Genomic DNA, 22,456 nt, shown 5'->3' with positions numbered 1-22,456 from the left:
ATTGTCGTACAGGAGGATAAAATCGTATTTTCCTCAAAAATGATCTTTGATTTTAATTAAAACTCTGAAAAGTCAACAAAAGTCAATTTATCAATGCTAATTGAATTAGGAATGAAAAGAACCTTCTAGAAGACTAAAACCATTCCTAATTGCATTAGGAATGATAAATCTATATTAGGCCCTCCCCTAGATCATTGGGCCGCATATAAGGCTCAAAACGAGCCCAGTTTAGTAAATTGGCCATAACTTCCTCAATATTCATCGGAATTGGGTTTATAATATATCGTTGGAAAGCTCTTGTCAAACCCCATCCAACTACACTACTATTGGACCCATATCATGGACCAACCAAACTGGATTGGCTGTTTTCTAAAAATAAATTTTCAAAAACAGAGAGAAGAGAAAAGAAATTAAAACTATCCGCAACACTAGACTTTCCACACTTTCACTTCATTCGATTATGATTCGACGTGAAAGGTACTCATCACTGGGTTTGGTTTTGGGGAGACACAAATGGGTGTCTACAACTGTATAATTTTGTTTTTTTAATTTTTTTTTAATTTTACTTTTTCAATAATCTGGAAATAAAACCTAAAAAATTGGATTTTCGGTTCGGAACCGAATTAAAATTTTATATTTCGGTTTGGATTAGTTCGGCAGACCTAATTCAGTTCGGTTTCGGTTTGGAAAATTCAAAACCAAATTAATTCGGTTTGGGTCAAAATCCAAATCGAATACCGAACTTTCACCCCTAGGATGGGATGCTATTAATCAAAATATGATATGAAACCGTTGAAACACATAGACAATTAATATGAATCCAATGAGGAAACCCAAAAGCCTACAAAACCTTCCATAAAAATTCTCAATTCACCCTATCATTTGCCCTATTCATATCTGACTTTAGAGCAGCTGAATAGACCTTTAAGGTGGAAGTATTCATATGCGACAGTAGTTTGTGAGCAATCAAACACTTATCACCCATTAAACTTCTAGGAAATCAAACAGCTTTATTCAACTCTTTAAGCATATATCCATAAGCGAAAAAATATTAAACCACAAAATCACTTGGGTTCCAAAAACATATTAGTGTGATTTAGAAAAAAAACCTGTAGAAAAACCATATGGCCCAAGGACTTTATCGTTTCCAATATGGAACATTGCGTCCTTAATTTCAATTGCGAAAAAAAGGAATCAAAAGTCGTTCTCGCTCCTAAGTCGAGAGTGAAGGCAAATCCAAGATATCCCAAGAAAAATCCCAAGAGTCGAAGCAAAACCGTGAAGCTAATGTTAGTTATTTTTATTTTGACTAACCTCAAGCCAAGCTTTCACAAGAATCACTTATTCATCTTTTGACCAAAACTTTCTTCTTCCATCCTAATTGCCTCCTTCATGACCTCTTTCATTTTCTTCAACTTCTTCAGCTTCTGATTCATTGTTGTCATTTGATGCGTTCGATGTGTATGTACACATCGAAACTCGTAAATGCACCATCACCTTGTGACATAGCTAGGAAAATGTTGAGACATGGGAAATGTTGAATAACCTTGAGATATTTGAATATTCTCAAAAGATGGGATAATATTTTGAGAATATGAAAAATTAGGATTTTGTGGTGGTAGAAAAGAAAATGAAGTGAAAGCACATGCATTTGAGAAATTGAGATTTTGTGAAACGTAATTTGAAAGTTGTTGAAAATTTGTACTAAATCTGAGTTGAGATCAATTATTGGAAAGTTAATTAGAATAGTAAGGTTGAAATTTTGGATTATTTTGGAGTTGTGATGAGTTTTAAATTTTTGTAGGTTTTTTTTTTTTTTTTTTTTTTTTTTTCTATGTATTAGATTTTGGAATATTCATCTCTACACAATTTGATTTACAAGAGATTATAACTTGAAGTCCTACTTCCTTTTAAAGAGAGCCAGCCCTTTCAGCATTAAGCGAGCAGTGGAAGATACCAGAGAATTCCTGCTAAGGTAATCAAGAAAGAATCTATTACAAATAATTCAACACTCCAATTAGGATAGGTTATGGCATGGCGATAGGTAGACAATCGAGGTCAGTTGATTAATCTGTATTTTGACAAACCAAATAGAATCTGTAGTAAGCATGAATTGTTTGATGCTTTTCTGCTAGCGCTGTTGAATCAAAAATGGATGTTGACATCTTTAAATAACGTCTAATAAGGGAGTACCCTTAGGGGCATGCTCTCCAATCCGCATGATGAGTATCAATTCAAGTACCATCGAATCCGCATTCTACCCATTCTTTTTTGTATATCTTTTGCATTACTGCCAATCAGTATAGTTCCAACCCTTCTCATTCCATTGTGCCTTGGGACTCATTCGTATCTTACTTGGAATTTGCCCGAGCGATTGTTCTTCAAAAGACATGAAAAAATTGTTTCCAAATACCTCAATATCTAGCTCATTTTATAGAGAAAAATAAAATATAGTCGTTGGTACCAAAAATTATGGCCGTTACAAAATTACAACGATTATAAATTTAGAGTAAATCTCAGCCGTTGCCTAGGACAAATATTAAAAGTAACAAGTGGATATTCTTTTAATAAATAACCCAATCTTGGTAACCAGTTATTTTATAACCTGGTTACTACAATTCTTTCTCTCTCGTTTTTTTCCCACTTTCTCTCTCTAAATAGCCAAGCAATTTGCTCTAAATAAAAACCCCCTGCTTACTCTGATTAATCACTTATCCTTAACATAATTACTTCTTCAAATTATGCAATATAACTTGATAACAAACTAACGTATCATCCATAATTACTTATACATATGTAACATAGGCAAAACATCATGCATTAACATTTTAAGATCAAAATATTAGATGAGATTACGTGACAAATTACACATATCAAAACTGATAAGTAAAAGACAGTTATTGCGTAATAAACATGGCACTCAAAACGTTGTACTAACTCACCAAAACATTTTGAAATCAGATGATGAGATTAGAATATGATAAATTACACATCAAAACTAAAAGGCTAAAGACATTTATTTTAAAGATCATAGATCTTCAGGTAGGTAACACTATCAAAAGATAGTCTACCAAGTGGAATATAATCCTTATTGAACTTATAATAGTTGATGCTCAGACTTGCTCAACCCATAGTTCTTCAAGACCCTTGTACCCAGCAAATGGTACCCTATCCGTGCCTTTAACAAATTTTTCCTGCATCCCCCAAAGAATACATATTTAACAAGCGCGAAACCAACATGACACCCTAGCTAGCATATATATGCATTCATCTAAGTCAGCCCAACAATCGAGTAATGAAAATATGCATTCAATGATATAGATTACCAGACTGAAACCGTAGGCAATGTCAGATTGCATAAAGAATTAAGATGGGTACTTACCTGCTTAATCTCAGAAAGTTTGCAGAGTAAATTTTCTGTTATTGACCAATCAAAAACATCCAAATTCTCCTTCAATCTTGCTTCATTTGAGGTTTTAGGCAGTACACTATGGCCCTTCTGAAGCCCCCAGCGAAGAGCTACTTGTGCAGGAGATTTTCCTAGTTCCTTTGCAACCGTAGTGATAATAGGATCGGCAAGAATCGAATTATTTTTTGCACCAGCAACTTGAGAACCCAGAGGTGAATATGCCTGAGAGACAAGAAATTTACTAGAAATTCTTTTAAAATCTTTAAGCAAAACTGCAAAAGGCTAGGGATACGCCAGTATATAAACTACAAATAGTAGCGAGACTAGTGGCAAAACCACACATATTTACAGGCATATCATATTTGAAAGCACTACAAAATCATCAAACTGGGAGGTTGGGACACTTACAGATAGATGAATGCTCTTTGTTTTGCAAAATTCATGCAGCTTCTCTTGTTGCCACATAGGATGAAGTTCAACTTGGTTTACAGCAGGAGTAACACGGGCAGATTCAAGAAGGTTTTCGAGCATCCTTATTGAGAAATTGCTAACTCCAATGGCTCGAACCCTACCTGAATCATAGAGCGCCTCCATTGCTTTCCATGTACTAGGTATGTCTGCTGGAACGTATCTCCCAGGATCGTTACCATATAATCCCTTTTTCTCCTTTACTGGCCAGTGGATCTTTTATATGGTTCCACGAAAAGGCATTAATATGATAAATCAGAATTTAAATAGATTGATTAGAAAAATAAAAAGAACCATTAAGTAAGTTCTCTATTAAAATAAGTAACATACAAGATATAGGTCCAAGTATTCAAGTTGAAGGTCACTCAAAGTCCTATCTAGCGCCTTTGGAACATCTTCTGGTTCATGATCAAAGTTCCTGCATAATCACATGAACCAACTGATAAATGTTCATCCTTCATGCTAAACATAATCTATCTTCTTATATTATAACATAAAATAAATAAAGAAATATACTGAAAAAATTCTAGCCAGGCTTATTTACAAGATTTTAGTCAGAATAAGCCTTTTAAAGTTTTTAATATTCACCATAGTTTGGAGGTGATGAATAACTCATCTCGCTTCACTATCCCATCTTCAAACAACTCCTTTAAAACAACTCCGATCTATTTATTAATCAAGGAAAGCATTATCTTGTGAGCAAGAATGGGGGGAAAATTCTGTCAATTTGGAGTAGATCTTTGTGATACAACAAAAAAATATTTAGAAGAAAAAAAAAAAAAAAAAAAAAAAAAAAAAAAAACCACAGAAGATACTATAAAGAGAACAGTGAATCTTTATGGTTAAATTTTGTTAATTACCTCCTTCTCATTTCTATAGATATGTGCACAATCGATGTGTCGGTAACCCAACTGCATCAGATAGAATAAGTGAGCTACCGCAGAATGAGCTAATATATGCTTTGACTGTTAAATCACATTAAGAAGCTGATACCCTAATAGGTACATATCTTTATAATTCGTATATGAATTACTGATACATTACATTTATATTCAGAATGATGACTGCCTCCTCTTATCTAAGTAGTCTAGAATTAATCTTACAAACAATAAATAAATAAATAAATAAAAAGCAGTTAGATGGGAGCTACTATGGATACAGACTAATGATGAGGCAAACTGTGGCTATAGATGGACGATATCATGTCATTCTGAAGGTACTCTCGTTTATGCTCCTCGATTCCTCGAAGATATGATGAATATTTCTGAAGACCACACTAGGACTATGTTTACAGCTGAAAACTTCTAAATGTATGTAATATGCAGTTGAGACAAAATGACCTATTGAGCTTATAAAACTTATTTTAATTTTGGGATTAAACTTGTTAGCCATTACATAAGCCTATTAGCCCTTTTACACTTTTACAGATTCATTGAACTTCAAATTAATTTTTTGCACCAAGATGAAAAGAAATATGCTTAAATCAAATGTTGCACAACTATCTATTTCAATCCCCTACTAAAATCCTGCAATGTGTCTTTCTTTTTCTTGTTTTGCTTTTCTTTTTTGAAAAATTTGAAAAAATACCACCATCCATGGGTTCACATTTTGTACCATACAACCTCAAGTTTTTTATTTTATTTTTTATTTTATTTTTTTGAAAACTAGGTGGTAAAAAAATAATAATAATAAAAAAAACTCGGACCACTTTTGCCCAACTACCCTATATGACGTCATGGTAGGTCCCATGACTAATTGTACCTCTCTTTCCCTTGATTCTCACCTCGGTTCTTCCTTCTTCATCCTCTTTGTCTAATTTTAAAATCAATATGCGAATAAATTAGGCGTTATTTAGGGTTTTAATTTGCTAATTTGTTCTTCAAGTCAAACGACAATGCAAAATCAAGGGCATAATCATTTTATAGAGAGCTTTGTTTAATTAGGGTTTATAAAATCAATTTGGGGGTGTTTCAATTGAAATTAGGGTTTATGAATTAAATTTGGAAAATTGATTTTAGGGTTAATTAGTTACAAAATTGGTTAATTATGATGATTAGGGAAGAAGAATGGTGAAATTTGAAGGAAGAAAGAAGGAAAATTGGTTAGTAGACCCACCGTGACATCATATAGGGGAGTTGGGCAAAAGTGGTGAAAGTTTTTTTTTTTTTTTTTTAAGAAAACTAGGTGGAAATATACAAACAAAAAAATTAAAAAATAAATAAATAAACAAAATATTTCGTATATATATATATTAAAAAAAAAAAACTTGAGGTGGTAAAAATAAATAAATAAATAAATAACTTGAGGTGGTATTGTACAAAATGAACAATAGATGGTAGTATTTTTAAAATTTTCCTTATTTTTTTTGAGAAAATCCGATATGTATTTTGTGGCCTTTTTAAATTCTTTGCAAGTTAGTCTTCCAACACAATTCCACCTTTTAGTTCACCCCCACCAAATTCAAATAACTATTTAGCAGATTTTTGGAAAAAAATTGTAAAAAATAATCTCAACTTTGCTGTATTTGTTTTAATATCCCAACTTTAAATTATTTTGAAATAATCCGAACGTTAGGGGCTATTACTTTCTTCAATACCAATTACTAGTTATCTGTTGAAGGTTAATTTCTTTTCATTTTTTTTAGAAATTCCACGTGTCAAGAGAAAATTAGCCAAAAAAAAATTCAAATTTTTTAAAAAAAAAATTCAATTTTTTTTAAAAAAAAAACACAAAATTATGAAAAGAACCCACCTAGCCCCCTCACGTCAATTATTACCATTAGGTAAGGCTGAGCAAAACTAATTGAAAACTCGATCCGTAATCTTTCCGATAACCATAACGGTTCGGGTATCCGTTCCGATAGTTTGTTATCGGGTATGGTTATTGTTTATCATTTTAAAATAAATGGCTACTCGATTTTATCCGATAAGCATTTTTTGTTGTTTTTACTACTTAAATTTTTTTTTTTTAATATCTAAACTCATACTTTATTTCATAATCACTTTATAATATCAATTATTACTAATATTATTAATAATTTGGACAAGATCATATGGTATTGTTGTTAATTAGTATTAAATGATATCATAATAACTACATTATTATGTTTGATTATCATTATTAGATATCTTATTTGGTACTCAATAACCGATCCGAAAATTTGGGTTCTCGATGTTCGGGTACCCAAACTTATTAGTTCAGTTTATGGATATCACTTTTAGTGATTTTGATTAACAAATACCCGAACCGTTAGTAATAACGGTATGGGTACCCACCCCATGCTCACCCCTAGACTATTAGTTACCACTAGAGTACCATGCTTATAGTACTCCAACATATTAAGTGAAATAACATATCATTAAAATAAAATAACATAAAAAGTTTTGAAAGTATATAAATGAAAATAAACCTAAATGAATCAAAATTTCAATTTCATTTCTCTCTACACTTTCTCTTTCCCTATCTTTTCTCTCTAATTTCTTAACCCACCATTTTAGCATTATCAAATCCTTCAATTTTCACAGCAAAAGTCACAAAAATTCTTTTGATTATTATTTTGACCACCCAAACAAGTACAAAATTGCTCAATCGAAGTTGAAAATCAATTTACTGCATAAAAATAGTTGAAATTCATGAATAATATAAAGATACAACAATCGTGAACAAGAATGATCAAAACAAAGTAAGTAGCTTTAAATTTGTTTTTTATTTTAATTTAATTATTTGAAATTGTACTGCTAATTTGAACTAAATATGTTAATTTGATTTGATTTAGTTGAATCTATATTATTTTTGAATTTGCTAAAACGTTAGTGTTATTTTATGCAAACTTTATGTTACTTTACTAATTAAAATACTATGTAATTTTGCTAAATAAAACGTTATGTTATTTTACGCAAACCTTGTATTGTTGTTTTGCTAATATAACCTTACGTTATTTTGATAAAACATTGTATTACTTTACGTAAACCATGTTTTATTTTGATAAATTCCAGTGTTATTTTGTTAAAATATTGTGTTATTTTACATAAACCTTAATCCGTGTTGTTTTACTATAAAGTTGTGTTATTTCACGCAAACCTTATGTTATTTTGCTGAAATCATTTGTTATTTTGCTAAAAGAATGTGTTATCTTACTTGAACTTTGCGTTATTTTGCTTCGGCCTTATGTTATTTTTTCAAATGTGTGTTATAATTTTGGAAAATAACACCACAAAGAAAACCCAAATTTTGATTATAACACCATCAAAAAAAAGTTTTTATTATAACATCACAAAATAACCCTAAAAATTGATTTCACCACAACTTAACGAATTCTTAGATGGATTCCTTTAGTGGCGCTCACAATAGACACTTGTCACCAACCTATTGGTTTTTAAAAATTAATAAGCACTCCTGCCCCACCAAAACCGACGAAATCCTCCCATGCCCTCCTCGAAATCACCCCAACCTAGCATTACCACCACAAATCACCATCTACCACAACAACATCACCATCACTGAACCGCCGAAACCCCAACCAATTCGAACCTCAAACCCCAACCAATTTGTTCCACCACAGATACTAACCACAATCACAACGAATTTTGACAACAGCACCTTTGAACCACCGCAAAAGGTGGGATTGGTTGTCAATCTGAAGTGGCGCGCGGAGGTGGTTGCGGGGTTGCTGGGTGCGAATTCGTGAACCTCTCAACGCAGCTGTGCCGGTGGTGAAGCTGACTGGGTTTTGGGTTTTGGGTTTTGGGTTTTTGGGTTTCGGATTTTTCTTTTTTTTTAATTTTTTTTTTATTTTATTAAATTATTATTTTTAAACCAATAAGCACTTGACATGTGCCATGTATGGCCTCACTAACGGATTTCATCCAAAAATCCGCTTTGAGGTGGTGAAATCAAAATTTTCGGTTTTTTCTGTGATGTTATAATCAAAATTTGGGTTTTTATTGTGGTGTTATTTTCTAAAACTTCCTTATTTTATATACATCAATATGTTATCCCTCTTTGAAAAAAAACCTCAATTAATTTTCAGTAAATTAATTTCTATGTCAAATTTTGTTTGCAAATTCTGATAAACTTGTTCGATTCTTTTTCTCTTCTATAAATAACATCATCTTCATTCAAATTGCTATTCAAATTTTATCAAATTCGCACAAATATAAAATGCTCAATTTGATTATTAGGGTTTTAATTTTTTCTGGTTTTGCACATTTGAACAATTAGCTCTTTAATTCAACAAAAATTCTTAATGATTGACTGAACAAGAAGATAAATCTTAGCTATGAGACCTATGATCAAAAAAAAAAAAAAAAAAAAAAAAGATAGATCTTAAATGTTGCAAATGAATTATGAGATTATTTGAATAATTTTGAAAAAGAAAATAAAATAAAAAAAAAAAAAAAAAAAAAAAAAGTAAGACAGAGAACAGCAAAAAAAACATAAATAGAGAAAGGATTTTTTTAAATTGAAACGTTAACGTTTTGACCCCCTAGTTCATGGCACTCCAAGTGTACTATAAAATTGTGCCCTTGCGTTTCACAACCCAACCATACCCCACCCCAAAAGATCCGGCCACCCAACCTTGGACGTCAGGCAGGCTGTCCCCACTCCGTCACCCCCTCTCTCCCCCACGCCAGTAAATCGCAGTCCCCTCCTTATTCCCCACACGCAGCACAACAAACAACAGCTCCACACCCAATCCACGCAACAGCAACTCCACATTCGGCACGGGACAGGGGATCCAGTGAAAATTGAACCCTCAACCCACTACACGTCGCAGTGGTCTACTAAATCAATTTACTTCATAATTGAACACTCAACCCAACTTACTTCGAAATTGGAGCAGCCAAAACGAGGAAGGGGAAGGGAAGGAGGCGGGGAAGGGAGGGGGAAGGGTTTCGGGGGCAAAGAAGGAAATTTACAAAAATTGGTGGTTATTGGTGAGATGGGAAGCTAGGCGGTGGTGTTTAGTGGCGGCTAGTTGCATTGGAAATTTAGGGGTGGTGGTTCAAGGGAAAACGACAACGCCAAAGAAAACAAGGACGCGACGGTTCGGCGAGGGAGGGTTGTCGGGTTGGGCAGTGGTGGTGGTGGAGGTTAGGGTGAGTCGATGGGGGAAAGGGAGGCTGGCTTAGTTTTGTTATTTTGGGTTTTTTTTCTTTTTTTATTAATTTTTAGACCAATCAGAACTTAATACGTGTCAAGTAACCTGATATAATAAGCCATTGACTTTTGTTGACATGTATTAAGCTACATTTTACTATTATAGCTCCATTGACTTTTGTTGACATGTATTAAGCTACATTTTACTATTATAGCTGCTCCTCTCAGAGCATCAATAATGGGGGGTTCTTAGGTGGTTCTTAAGGAGAGAGAAAATATAAGAGCTAGTTCTTAGGTGAGAAATGGGAGTTTCTAATTTAGAAATTGTGTTAAGGGATTCTGAAATAAGCAATGAGTCTTGAAAATAAGAACTGGTGATGAGTTGGCATTAAACGACATGGGTGCCACTATAATGTATGTGCGTTTCGATAAAAATATCCACCGAAACTCTGCATTTTGGCATTTTGGCAGAGCAAATTCAGAGAAATGCAGAAAGCCTCCAACATTCGGAGAAAGAAGAGAGAGATTAAGATATAGTGTTAAGACCTAGTGCATTTCTTTGGGTATATGAAGGGTGGAGCTTAATAAGAATTTATGATGATGTGGAACAAGAAAGAGAATAAGAACTACCATATAAGAAACAATGCATTATTGATGCTCTCATGATCCCCACTCAAACCCACTACCATTTTTATTATTATTATTATTATTATTATTTCTCCCCTCTCACATTCATTACTTTTCAATAGATTATTAACCTCATTATGTTTCTTTTACTTTTTTTTAATACTCCAACTACCCCACTTACTTTTTTTTTTTCGATTTAAGTCAATTAAATTGCCTAAAAATATGAGGCTGTCAAAGTATAACACTTATTAAAACACGGATAAAGTAAAAAAAAAATAAATAAATAAGACCACCCCAGCCCCACCACCCAATGGAACCCCAACCACCCCAATCCTCACCCGCATCAAAACCCACCCACCCACACCTCCTCCTCCGACCGTCCAGCTGCCCTTCCTCATGTCTCGTCGCCCCTCCCCTTCTCCCTCCCCCTTCCCCTTTCCCCTTAAACCACCACCCCATTCCCCCCGATTCCAAACCCTAACAATAAGTCGTAAAGAGCTCGAGCCATGGGATCAAAAAGAGTTCTAATACACCACCTTAAATTCAACTCCGGAAGTGTGGCGATTAACGCTGAGAACTTCGTATGACCTGCCGGATTTATTTAATGGCGGTGGAATCGGGTTTATAGTTAGTAAATGAAGGAAGGGAGAAGATGGCGTCGGCGGATTGTAGGGGAAATTTGGGGCTAGTGGCTCAAGGGGAAACGATGACGCTAGGGGTGGAAGAGGGGCAGTGGGTCGGCGAGAGAAAGGCAGCAGGCTCAGCAGTGGGGTGGAGGTTAGGTGGGGCAGTGGGGAAGGGGAGGCTAACTGGTGTTTGTATTTTTGTTTTTTGTTATTTTTTTAATTTTTGAACCAATTATGATTTGACGTGTCAAATAACCTGATATAATAGGTCTAGTTGGAATTATTATTAAAAAAAAATAGAGCAAAGTTAGGATTATTAATATGATCTTTATTAGTATCAATTTTTTCGTTTTTTAAATATTCCGTATGATCTTTAATTTCCTAGCAAACCTAAGTTGATACATTAAAAAAACTAAAGGAAGAACATCTAAAAGAAACAGAGTATATAGTGATGAGTCCATTTTATATATTTTTTTATTCCCTGTCCCATGGTCATATTTGTGCTTATTTGAGATATACGAAACTATTTTTATTACTAATATACGTTTTCTAGTGTTTTTGTAGAGTTGATATTATTTTGTAGGAATTTGCAGATTTATGATAATTGCCGAGCTTATTGAGCCACTACAAAGATATTGGAGTTTGATCGTATTTTATGACCGTATATTTAAATCTCAAGGCCGAGTTAAAGAAATTTAGTTCGGTGAATAAGGGCTCAACTTGTGAAAAGATCCAAATTAATATTTCAGATCAAGTAATGAGCAAGCAAGTTAAGGATTTTGGGCCCAAAGCAAAAAGAAGCTCAGTCCCCAAAAGAAAGTCAGTTGGGCGAAGTTTTAACAGGCCCGATTTGGCGGCCCAACGCCGGATCAGTCCTAACTCTTATGTCGGCTGCTTCAATTCTTTTAGAGTTTTATTGTGTGTGGGATTGGTGGGCTTGTTTCCTATATAATAAGAAGAGTAGTACGTGGTTAGGCAGCTTTAGTTTTAGGTAGATTTCTTACAATTAGTTTTAGTTTATCTTTTGTGAACTCTTGCTATGATTTTATTTTAGTTTGGTATTCTTTTAGTCTTGTTTATTTCCTTTTCATAGTATAGTTTTACTTATGTGCGAGTACTTTAATTCTAGGGTTATGGGGATCCATAAATAATATGAAAGGATGATTTATTATTATTGATTACATTGGTGCAGCTGGCCGCACGATGCGGCAAGGTGCTATATCAGTAACCCTTCTAGTAACCCCATTTAAGTAACCCCTGATTGACTTAGTAACCCCTGACTGACTTGGTAACCCCTAGTTACCTCTGACTAACCTGGTAACCCCTAGTAACCCCTGACCGACCTAGTAACCCCAAACCCAGTAACCCCTAACCGACCTAGTAACCCCAAGTAACCCCCAACCGACCTAGTAACCCTTAGTAACCCCCTACCTAGTAAGTAGTAACCCCTACCCGACCTAGTAACCCCTAATCGACCTAGTAACCCCTACCAACCTAGTAACCCTTAGTAGCCCCCCGACCTAGTAACCATTAAGCCACACCTAAACCCACCGTAACCACCATCAACACCAACCTTTCTCAACCGCCACCCTCAAAACCTTAAATTCCACCACACCACCACCAACTCCCGTACCACTAACAACCATTAAAGTTGTTAAAAACAAAATATTAATAAAAAATCCCTAAAAAATCATCAAATTCTTCGAAAATTTTGGAGTATAACTTACCTTTGCACTTGAGAACAAAATTTTGTACGAGTTTATTGTTCTTTACCTCATTCCATTCAAATTTTCTTCAATTTGTTCTTTTGTCATAATAGGGTTCGTAGTTGCAAAGATTCTAATCAAATTGGTCACTTCAACTTGTTTATATGTAAGTTTGACTAAAATTTGTTGAATTTGAGAAAAAGTAGAACAAAATTGCTTGAATTTTGGAGCAGTTACAATGGATTTTAGAGAAAAATTGATGGTTTTAAGAGAGAGAAGATGATGGAAGTGTGAAAAATGTTTGAGGAGAGAGAAAATCAAGATATTTTTTTTAAGCTTGGAGAAGAAGAAAAGAGGAGAGAGAAAAAGAATTTTTAAAAAATAAAAAAAAAAAATTGTGGTTGGCCGCACGGTATGGCCAGCCACATATGAAACTTTGTGTATTGATTATCAATGCTTGATTAATTTCCTATTGCTTGATTATTGATTTGAGATTCGAGAGATGAGAATTGATGTTTAGGTCTAGTTTCAATAGGCAGGTTAATTTATAAATGGTTAAGTCGAGATTCGAGATATGAGATTTAATACCGATAGATTAATTATGTGATTGTAATACGTAGATAAAGCCCTTTATGATCTGATGCATTGATGATTGATGATTGATGATTGATGATTGATTATTATATTTTACCCTGGAATATTATTTATTGGTGAACCTATGCCCTAGGTCTTTTATTCATTGTTTCTCCTCCTACTTTTATTCTTTCCAACTTTTACTCTTAGTAGTTTAGTTAGGTGATACAACTTTAACCTGTCATACAGCCATACAGATTGTACTCGTACATTGTATTCTTTTGAAATAAAATAAGAATAATTTGAAAAATACCACTATCTATTGTTGTCATTTTGTACAATATCACCTGAGTTTTTTTATTATATTTTTTACCACCTAGTTTTTTTTTTTTTTTAAAAAAAAAAAAAAAAAAAAAAAAAAAAAAAAAAACCACTAAAAACTACCACCCCCTTTGCCCGACTCTCCTATATAACGTCATGGTGGATCCCGCTAATTAATTTTTCTTCAAATTTCACCATTTTTCTTCCCTAATCATCCTAATTAACCAATTATACCCTTGATTTTGCATTGTTGTTTGGCTGGAAGAACAAATTAGCGAATAAAAACCTCGAATAACGTCTAATTTGCAAATTAATACTACCTCAATTTCATATTATTTGCAACTGTTAGACATTTAAACCTCTCTACTTTATGTCAAATCGTTGCAAATAATATGAAACGGAGCTAGTATTTAAATTAGACAAAGAGTTAGAAGAAGGAAGAAAAGAGGTGAGAATCGAGGGAAAAGAGAAGAACAATTGGTAGTGGGACCCACCGTGACATCATATAGGGGAGTCGGGCAAAAGTAGTAGTAGTGTTTTTGATAAAACTAAACTTGAGGTGGTATTGTGAAAAATGACAACAGGCGTATTTTTCATAAAATAATGAATAAAATAGAACTTCTTCACTTCAACTACTCTATTTACAACCTTTATGTTTGGGTCTACAAAGTACATTTTTTTGACTAAATTAACCAAAATTTGCAACAAAATTAACTTCTATCTCATAGAAATTAACAGATGACTAATCAAAAATCAAACAAAATTCCATTAATCTACTGAAACAATAATGGCCAATTAATCAAAGTACAGTAATAATACAGAGTAATACATAGAGGGAGAGGAGAGAGAAAACCTTAACAGCAGCAGCAACAATTTGTGGAGGAGTTGCATAAGTACCAAGCCCAACAGAAGGAATTTTGGCTCCTGTATTTAACTCAAAATATTGCAAATTTCCCTCCATTTTTAATTCTAATTTCTGAATTTTTGATAGAAATTAGGATAAATTAATCCAAAAAAATTGTATTATTAATAGAATTGCTTGGGGACTAAAGAATTGATGAGAGAGAATGTAAGATAAGAATCACGTTATTCTCGTGAGTCCAGTGAGCGGTGACTTCAATGTAGGCGTCATTTTCATGGAAATTAGGTAGAGAAAATTATGTTAATTTCCTACCAGCTCTAGATGAACTTATGAATGATCTTCGTAAATATACACAATTTTAAATTAAATAAAATAATTACTAGAACCGTGCATCGCACGGGCTTACATCTAGTATTATTGTAATCCGAGATTTAAACGTACGCAACTGACGCTATCATATATCTAATACATAAAGCGAAAAGTTGGAATGCCAAGTGTCGCGCAACCTTGGATAGATTTAAATAAACTTCATATGATAAAAAACCGTCAAGTATCGCGCCACCTTGGATAAATTTCATAAGATAAAAAAAAAAATTAGGTATGAATTCTATTTTCAATCAAATTAGAACAGAATTTTAGAATAAGATTATTAGTTTAGAGTTATATTTTCGATAAAACACCACATAATAAATTTATAATTAGGCCACAAGACAATATCATTTAGCGTTTTAATTTTTCGCTAAGTATCGTACCACGTTGGATAAATATAGATTGACTTTGTAGCAAAAAAAGTTAATTTAGAATTCTATTTTCAATCAAATTGAATTATAATACGTAGTATAATTTTATCTTAAAAGTCCATAAACAACCCGGGCTTCGCTGGGGTACAAAACTAGTATAGAATATAGTGATTAGTGACCCAGAATTAACATAATTACCTTATTTTTAACATAGTAATTTCCATTAAACTTGTGTGACATTAAATACAGTATTATTGTGAACCTGAAGTACAACGTTAGGTTAAAAATAACTGCCCTAATTTTAACATAGTAAGTAGTAACATTTATTATTTATATTAGTCAGTATATTAAAAAAATTTCATTAAAAAATAACTAAATAAAATAACCATTTATAATAACATAATGACTTTTATTTCAACATAATAAATTAATAACCTTTATTTTGATATAGTGACTTTTTTTTTATTAATAAAACAACCAATAGTATATCTAATATTATAGCAGGTTTTGTGTGTGGCTAGCCACACAGTGTGGCCAGTTAACACACATATAAACCCCGATCAAGTAACCCCCGACTGATTTAGTAACCCCTGACTGATCTAATAATAACCCCTGATCGACCTAGTAACCCCTGATCAAATAACCCCTTCGACGGACCTAGTAACCCCTCCGACCTAGTAACCCCCGACCAACTTAGAAACATCTGATCGAGTAACCCCTGACCGACCTAGTAACCCCCCAACCAACTTAGAAACCCCTAACCCGACTTAGTAACTCAGCAAACACCACCTTCGCACCTCACAACAACTCCTCCACTGCATCTGACCACCATACCGTCCTCACAACCTGCATCAATCTCAGGCCACCTGAACATCGAACTGAAGGATTTATGTCTTCGTCGTGTGCAATTACTAGATATTTTAATGGATCAAATTATGGAGATAATTAAGTTCGGACATTTGGGTCGTCGTTTTATCATAGCTAGAGGTACTAACGATCTTTGGGCTAGTAAAATAGCCCAAAGCCCAATTAGACGGATCCTATAATGTCACATAAAGGGTCTAGATCGGGCACGAGATGACAAGGCCCATGATGGGCCTCATCCTCTAGTATGGCCGGCCATGTGGAGTAAGTTTGAGGGTTTTGGGCTAACCCTAGTCTAATTATAATGTGATTTTAAATAGACTAAGCTAGGTTCTTAGGGTTTGCATGTAAGTTGAATTCAGTTGATCAGTAAGATCAAAACCCCAATTAGCAAACATGAGACCTAGCCCTCTCAAACTCTCTTATCTCTCACAGCTCTCTCTCTCTCCTCCTCGACGCCGGTGTGGTGGTGGATCGTGGTGGTCAGCTTAGTCCAAGAAAGGTGGTGATCGCGGTTTTCCTCAATCACTCGACCAATCTAGTATTGGTGGACAGCTCGTTCGAAACTCGTGGACTAAGTAGAGGAGCAACACTTGGGGCTCTATTCTCTCCCTGATTTGTCAATCAAATAGCTACGTGGAATTCACGCTTCAAAGGTATGATTATGTGTCTTGTGTGTTATGCATGTGATCTTGGGATAAGGTACTTGATTGAATATGATTCATGATTTTCTGCCGTAATAGCTATAAACTCCTACACGAAGAACCTTCTCCTATCTCACACATCCTCCATTGCACCTGACCACTGTACTTGACCACCTAACCTTCCTCACAACCCGTATCAATCTCAGGCCAGGCCACCTGACCCCCGCAACAACAACCTTATCCTATCTTACACATCTCACTAACCTCAAATTTGATGTCGCAATTCACAACAGTCTCCTTCAAATCTGCAATTCACCACAAGAAGATTAAGATGACGGCAGAGGTCACTAGTTCAGCCATGGAAACTTATTGAAAGAAGGAAATTGGAATAAAATTGATGAGTTTGTACTTTTTTTTGGTGTTTGGAGAGCCACAAGGGCGAGGGTGATGAGAATTGATCCCAAGATCATCTAAAATCGGGAGGGGAGCTCTAACCACTTGAGTTATCCCTCATGAATTTGTACTTGAATATGCTGAAATTTGGGGAAAATGTTAGGGTTTGGGGCTTTGAAATTTAGAGGTGGAGATCTGGGTTAGAAGACAATGAAGACGACGACGGTGAAGACGAAGACAACGTCAAAAGTTGGTACTCTGGCCATTAACGGTTGGAGAGAGAAATTTAGAAAGAGAAAATGAGCGGAGAGAAAAAAAAGAAGAAGAAGAAAAAGAATAAGAAGAAGAAGAAATTGTGGATGGTCACACGGTGTAACCAGCCACATATATATAAAAGTTAGTGCTACTAATAATATTAATAGTCCACAATAAATTAGTGTGGACCATGTCCTTTTAAGAGTTTCTAAATGTTTGATTGAGGAAGTTAAACATTTTGATAACAAAATTTGTTTATCAAATGATAAAAGAATAAATAAAATGCATTTTTGTAAATGTATCAACAATAGTGAGACTCATATTTAATAAAGAGTTGTTGATTTATTTACGATTTGTCATTTAATAAACAAATTTTGTTTATTTATACTCCCTCTGTGCTTTTTTAAGTGTTATAGTTTGACCGGCACATATTTGTAGGCAATTTAATTGACTTAAATAAAATAAGAGGTAAGTGGGGTAGTTGGAGTATTAAAAAATTGTAAAAGAAAGATAGTGAAGTTAATAGTTTATTGAAAAGTAATGAATGTGAGAGAAAAGATATAATAAAAAAGTAGTACTCCTTCGTCCCTAAATTACATTCCTGTTTGAAAATTTACACGAGAATTAAGGAGGAAAGAATAAGACAAATAACAATAATTAGATAATGCAATGGGAAGTACAAAACATTAAATAATGTTTTTGAGTAAAACAAAAATAGACTAGTGATTACTCATAACATGTCATCAATCCTTTGCAAAAAGAAAAAAAAAAAAAAAAAAAAAAAAAGACCAATCACATGCTCCTAATTAAAAAAATTTAACCAATCATATTCATTGTAATTTGGCACAAGGATTTTGAAAAATTAAAGGCTGAAAAAGTACATTAGCCAACTAAACATTAAAAGTGGAATGTAAATACATTAATTATACATTAAAAGTACAACTAAAAAAGAGAGTGTATTTGGGATATTTAGAAAAAAAAAAAAAAAACCTTACTAAAAATAGAAAGGTGGAATGTAATTTTGGAATACCCAAAATAGAAAGGAGGAATGTAATTTAGGGACGGAGGGAGTTGTAGGTTTGGATGGAGAACATGAGAGGAGAGAGATATAATTTTTAATATAACTTTTTGCCAAAAAAAAAGGAAATGTAACACTTAAAAAAACACGGCCGGAAATGAAAAGTGTAACACTTAAAAAAAACACGGAGGGAGTAATGATTAATAAACTAGTATATTCTCGGTTTTATTATGCAAAAAGTATAATTCATACTTTCTTTGTCCTATTTTTTGTACGGTCATTAGTGTATCATGGGAGGCCTTCCAAAGGGAGGTTAGTTATGTATGAGTAAATGCATAACGAGGGGCATGTGGGTCATTTCACGTAAATGCATTTCTGAATTTAGAGTAGTACCACTGGGTGATCAATTGTATCATTAGATGATTAAATGGTATCATTGAACATTTCAGTGGTACTATTTATGTATGTAATGGTACTATATATTCATTCAGTGATACTCGCTACGTGTAGAAATAGTATCACTACAGTAGAAATAGTATCACTACATAGTCAATGGTACTATCTAAACTTTCAACGGTATATTTAAAAAGTGGTCACACTTACCCATCTCTCTCCTCCTTTTACTCACCCCCATGTGCTTTTTAATATTTTAGTATTTGTTATGCATTTGCAAATGCATAACTAACCTCCCTTACTACTTCCTCGTGAATTACTCCCAAATAATTTCCAAACACCAATAAATCATTGATGATGTACGTTGGCAAGTATAGCTTTATGATACTAGTATTTATTGATGATGTATGTTGGCACTTAATAGTATCATAATTCATAAAGCTACACTTGCTAACGTACATTATCAATAATTACTCATTAGATTGTCTCTCCAACAAGACTGTAATTTTCAGCGATATAAGCGGGAGATGCTCCGCAATGCAAGATCTACTCGATGATCGTAGTTTTTATGAAGGAAAATTCTATTTGATTCAATATCTTATGTATGTGTTAATGTCGAATCTCTATTGTAGATGTCGTATGACTTTTAATTAATGAAATATTTTTGCTATTAAAAAAAATTGCAAAATTTGCAAATTGCAGCCATTTAAAGTTCGTATTTTTGCAAATTCTAGCCATTTTTTTTAAAAAGTTGCAAATTACGGCCCAAAAGTTCGTATAAATTGCAGTTCGATTCAGCTTTTTCATCGATTTATATGTCAAAATAAATCTTCGCTAAAGGTTTTAAGGGTCATTTTAGATCTTAAGGGACCGAATTGAGCTCGGAATTAACAAAAAAATAACCTAAGTGTCTCATTTTAACAGTTTTTAATTAATCGATACATTTTTTGTTACACAAAACGAGACACTAACGTTATTTTTTTTGCTAATTCCGAGATCAATTCGGACCTTTAAAGAGTAAAATGGCCCCTAAAACTTTAACCAAACATTTTTCGACATGTTAACCGATGAAAAAATTGAATCGGGCTGTAATTTACAATTTTTACGAACTTTTGGGCTGTAATTTGCATTTTTTTTAAATAGCTGCAATTTGCAAAATATTAACTTTAAATGGCTGCAATTTGCAAATTTTCCCATTATATAAGTATCATAAAAGTATAAAACTATTGGTGTTTGACTACCGTATAGAGCTGACTTGCTAACGGACATCATCAATAATTATTTTATTACTCCCAAATGGTTACTCGATCTAATTTTCATAATATTACTCATTCCATCTCTTTTTATTTGTCACTTTTATCATTTTGGATGCCTCTAAATATTTGTCATATTTCATATTTTCATAATTATTAAGATATATAAAAAGATTTTTATACCCTCATTGTTTTTTACCCTTATTAAGTCCTATTCCTATTTTACTCTAACATCTGTCATAAAAATTATCTAAATGATGCCAAACGTACATTGGCTAACGTAAGGCGTTAAAATATTTTTCCACAGATGTAAGTCTGTGCGTGTAGACACCTGATTGTGCCTCTCTAAAAACCAAACCTAGTGATGAGTACCTTTCACATATTTGATTATCGAGTTAGGTGAAAAGTTAAAGAGTCACGTGAATTTCAATTCCCTTTAGCCTTGACCATTTTTAACCTTTTCTTAAAAGTTTTTATCCATAGTCATTTATTTCGAGCCTTTAAACCCAAAATCATTCATTTCGTGTCTTAGAAAATAATTCATTTCGTGTCCTCTTTATAAAATCGTCCAAACCAGTCTATTTTGGTCCATAATCTGGGTCAGATAATTGAGTAATTAGATGAGTTTGAAAAAAGATTTCCAACAATATATTATAAGGCCAAATCTGAGTTATAACGAAAAAGTTATGGCCAAAATACTAAACCGAGTCTTATCTGTGACTAATGACCATGTGAAGGGTCCATTAACCTTAACCTCATTCCTAAATCCATTAGGATTTATTACAAGTTTCTAGAGTTCTCTAGAAGGTTGGTTTTTTTTTTTTTTTTTTGACAAGCTCTAGAAGGTTTTTTTAGGTCTTAAATACTTAGGATTTATTATTATCTTCTAGAATCTTCAAGAAGGTTCTAGTTTATCCTGTTTTTGAAAAGATGAAGAGTTAAGGATTTTACATCGGATAAGATACTTGTTTTAAATTCTGATAAAATTAGAATACATATGGAAATTCGATAACCCAATTTGATTGGAAGTCGGATGCCGTACGGATTCTATCTTCTAAAACTATCACGGCGTGATAGGCCTATCTGTTTTACTCTGAGTCATATTCTGGCTTTTTTCTTATCCTTTGACCCTCTTTCTTCCCTATAAATAGAGGTCCTTTCACCCCGTTTTCAATCATCAACAAGCTTGATCACCAACAACCATTTAAATCCTCTCTCTAAGTAAAGCTTATTATCTCTCTCTCTCTCTCTTGAATTCTTAGCCTAGCCTTAGCCTAAACACATCCAAACACACATCCTTCAATACTTTCCTAATCAAACACTATACCTCCTTCTCAACCCTCGAATACTCCAAGCCAATCTCGAAGTTGTCTTTCGACCTCGGCGTGAAAGGTTTATAATTCAGAGTGTTTGGTCCCAAATCTATATTTCAATTATTATTTGATATATTTGTTTGATTTAATTCTGAGTGTTTGGTATACACATACATGTATTGTTTTGATAGAAAGAGATACGAGGAATCAAAGTGAGTAATTCAACTACTTAATTATTCTTTTGATACTGAAATTATGTTTAGAATATTACTAGCATAGTGCCCGTGCGATGTACGGTTTATAAATCAAATTATTGAACCCGTAGGAAAAATAAAAACAAAGGTAATTCAATTACTAATAAAGGACTTGGTTACTGATGGTCAATAAAAACAAATTAAAGGAATGTTATTTGAACATTATTTTATGTTATTTGATTTTTTTTTTTAATTTTTTATAATGTTATTTTAATAATTGAAAAATAATTGAATAATACTCCACATAACTATATAAGAGAAGTGCTCGTAAAAATTAAATAAAAAATTTAAAAATTAAAAAAAAAAAAACTACATAGATAAGTGGAATAATTCATTTATATCTCCCGTTGACAAAAAAACTTAAATTATCTTATCATACTATCCGCATCAGTAGCTACAATCAATCTAATATATACATGTTTTATTTACCCGTCACACACTCACCAAATCTATAGACACAATAATATAATAGCCCTATACTTGACCTACAAGTACATATATTTTCCTAAGTTAAGCATTGTGCCAAAAACTATATATTACTTCCTCCGTTTCTATTTAGTTGACGCGTTTGATTTAGGGCCTGTTCACATTTACTTAATTTCAGTTCAGTTCAGTTCAGTTCAGTTCAGCTCTTAATT

General features: G+C 33.3%; 1 protein-coding gene across 1 annotated transcript; it reads right to left on the bottom strand.

Annotated features, from left to right (window-relative positions):
• Positions 1-2,757: 2,757 nt before the first annotated feature.
• Positions 2,758-14,866, bottom strand: LOC145583927 (NADPH-dependent aldo-keto reductase, chloroplastic-like). Its single transcript, XM_081640877.1, has 7 exons — positions 14,683-14,866; positions 4,738-4,788; positions 4,466-4,542; positions 4,208-4,295; positions 3,818-4,093; positions 3,383-3,631; positions 2,758-3,194 (listed from the first exon to the last, which is right to left on the bottom strand). The coding sequence occupies exons 1-7, from the start codon at positions 14,788-14,790 to the stop codon at positions 3,114-3,116; spliced, it is 930 nt and encodes a 309-aa protein (XP_081497003.1). The 5' UTR covers positions 14,791-14,866; the 3' UTR covers positions 2,758-3,113.
• Between the last annotated feature and the right edge of the window lie 7,590 nt (positions 14,867-22,456).

Source organism: Chenopodium album, chromosome 2 (assembly GCF_948465745.1).
Source record: "Chenopodium album chromosome 2, dcCheAlbu1.1, whole genome shotgun sequence".
Classification (NCBI taxonomy): domain Eukaryota; kingdom Viridiplantae; phylum Streptophyta; class Magnoliopsida; order Caryophyllales; family Amaranthaceae; genus Chenopodium; species Chenopodium album.
Note: the sequence above shows the minus strand (reverse complement) of the source record. Positions and strands in the feature narration are given on the sequence as shown.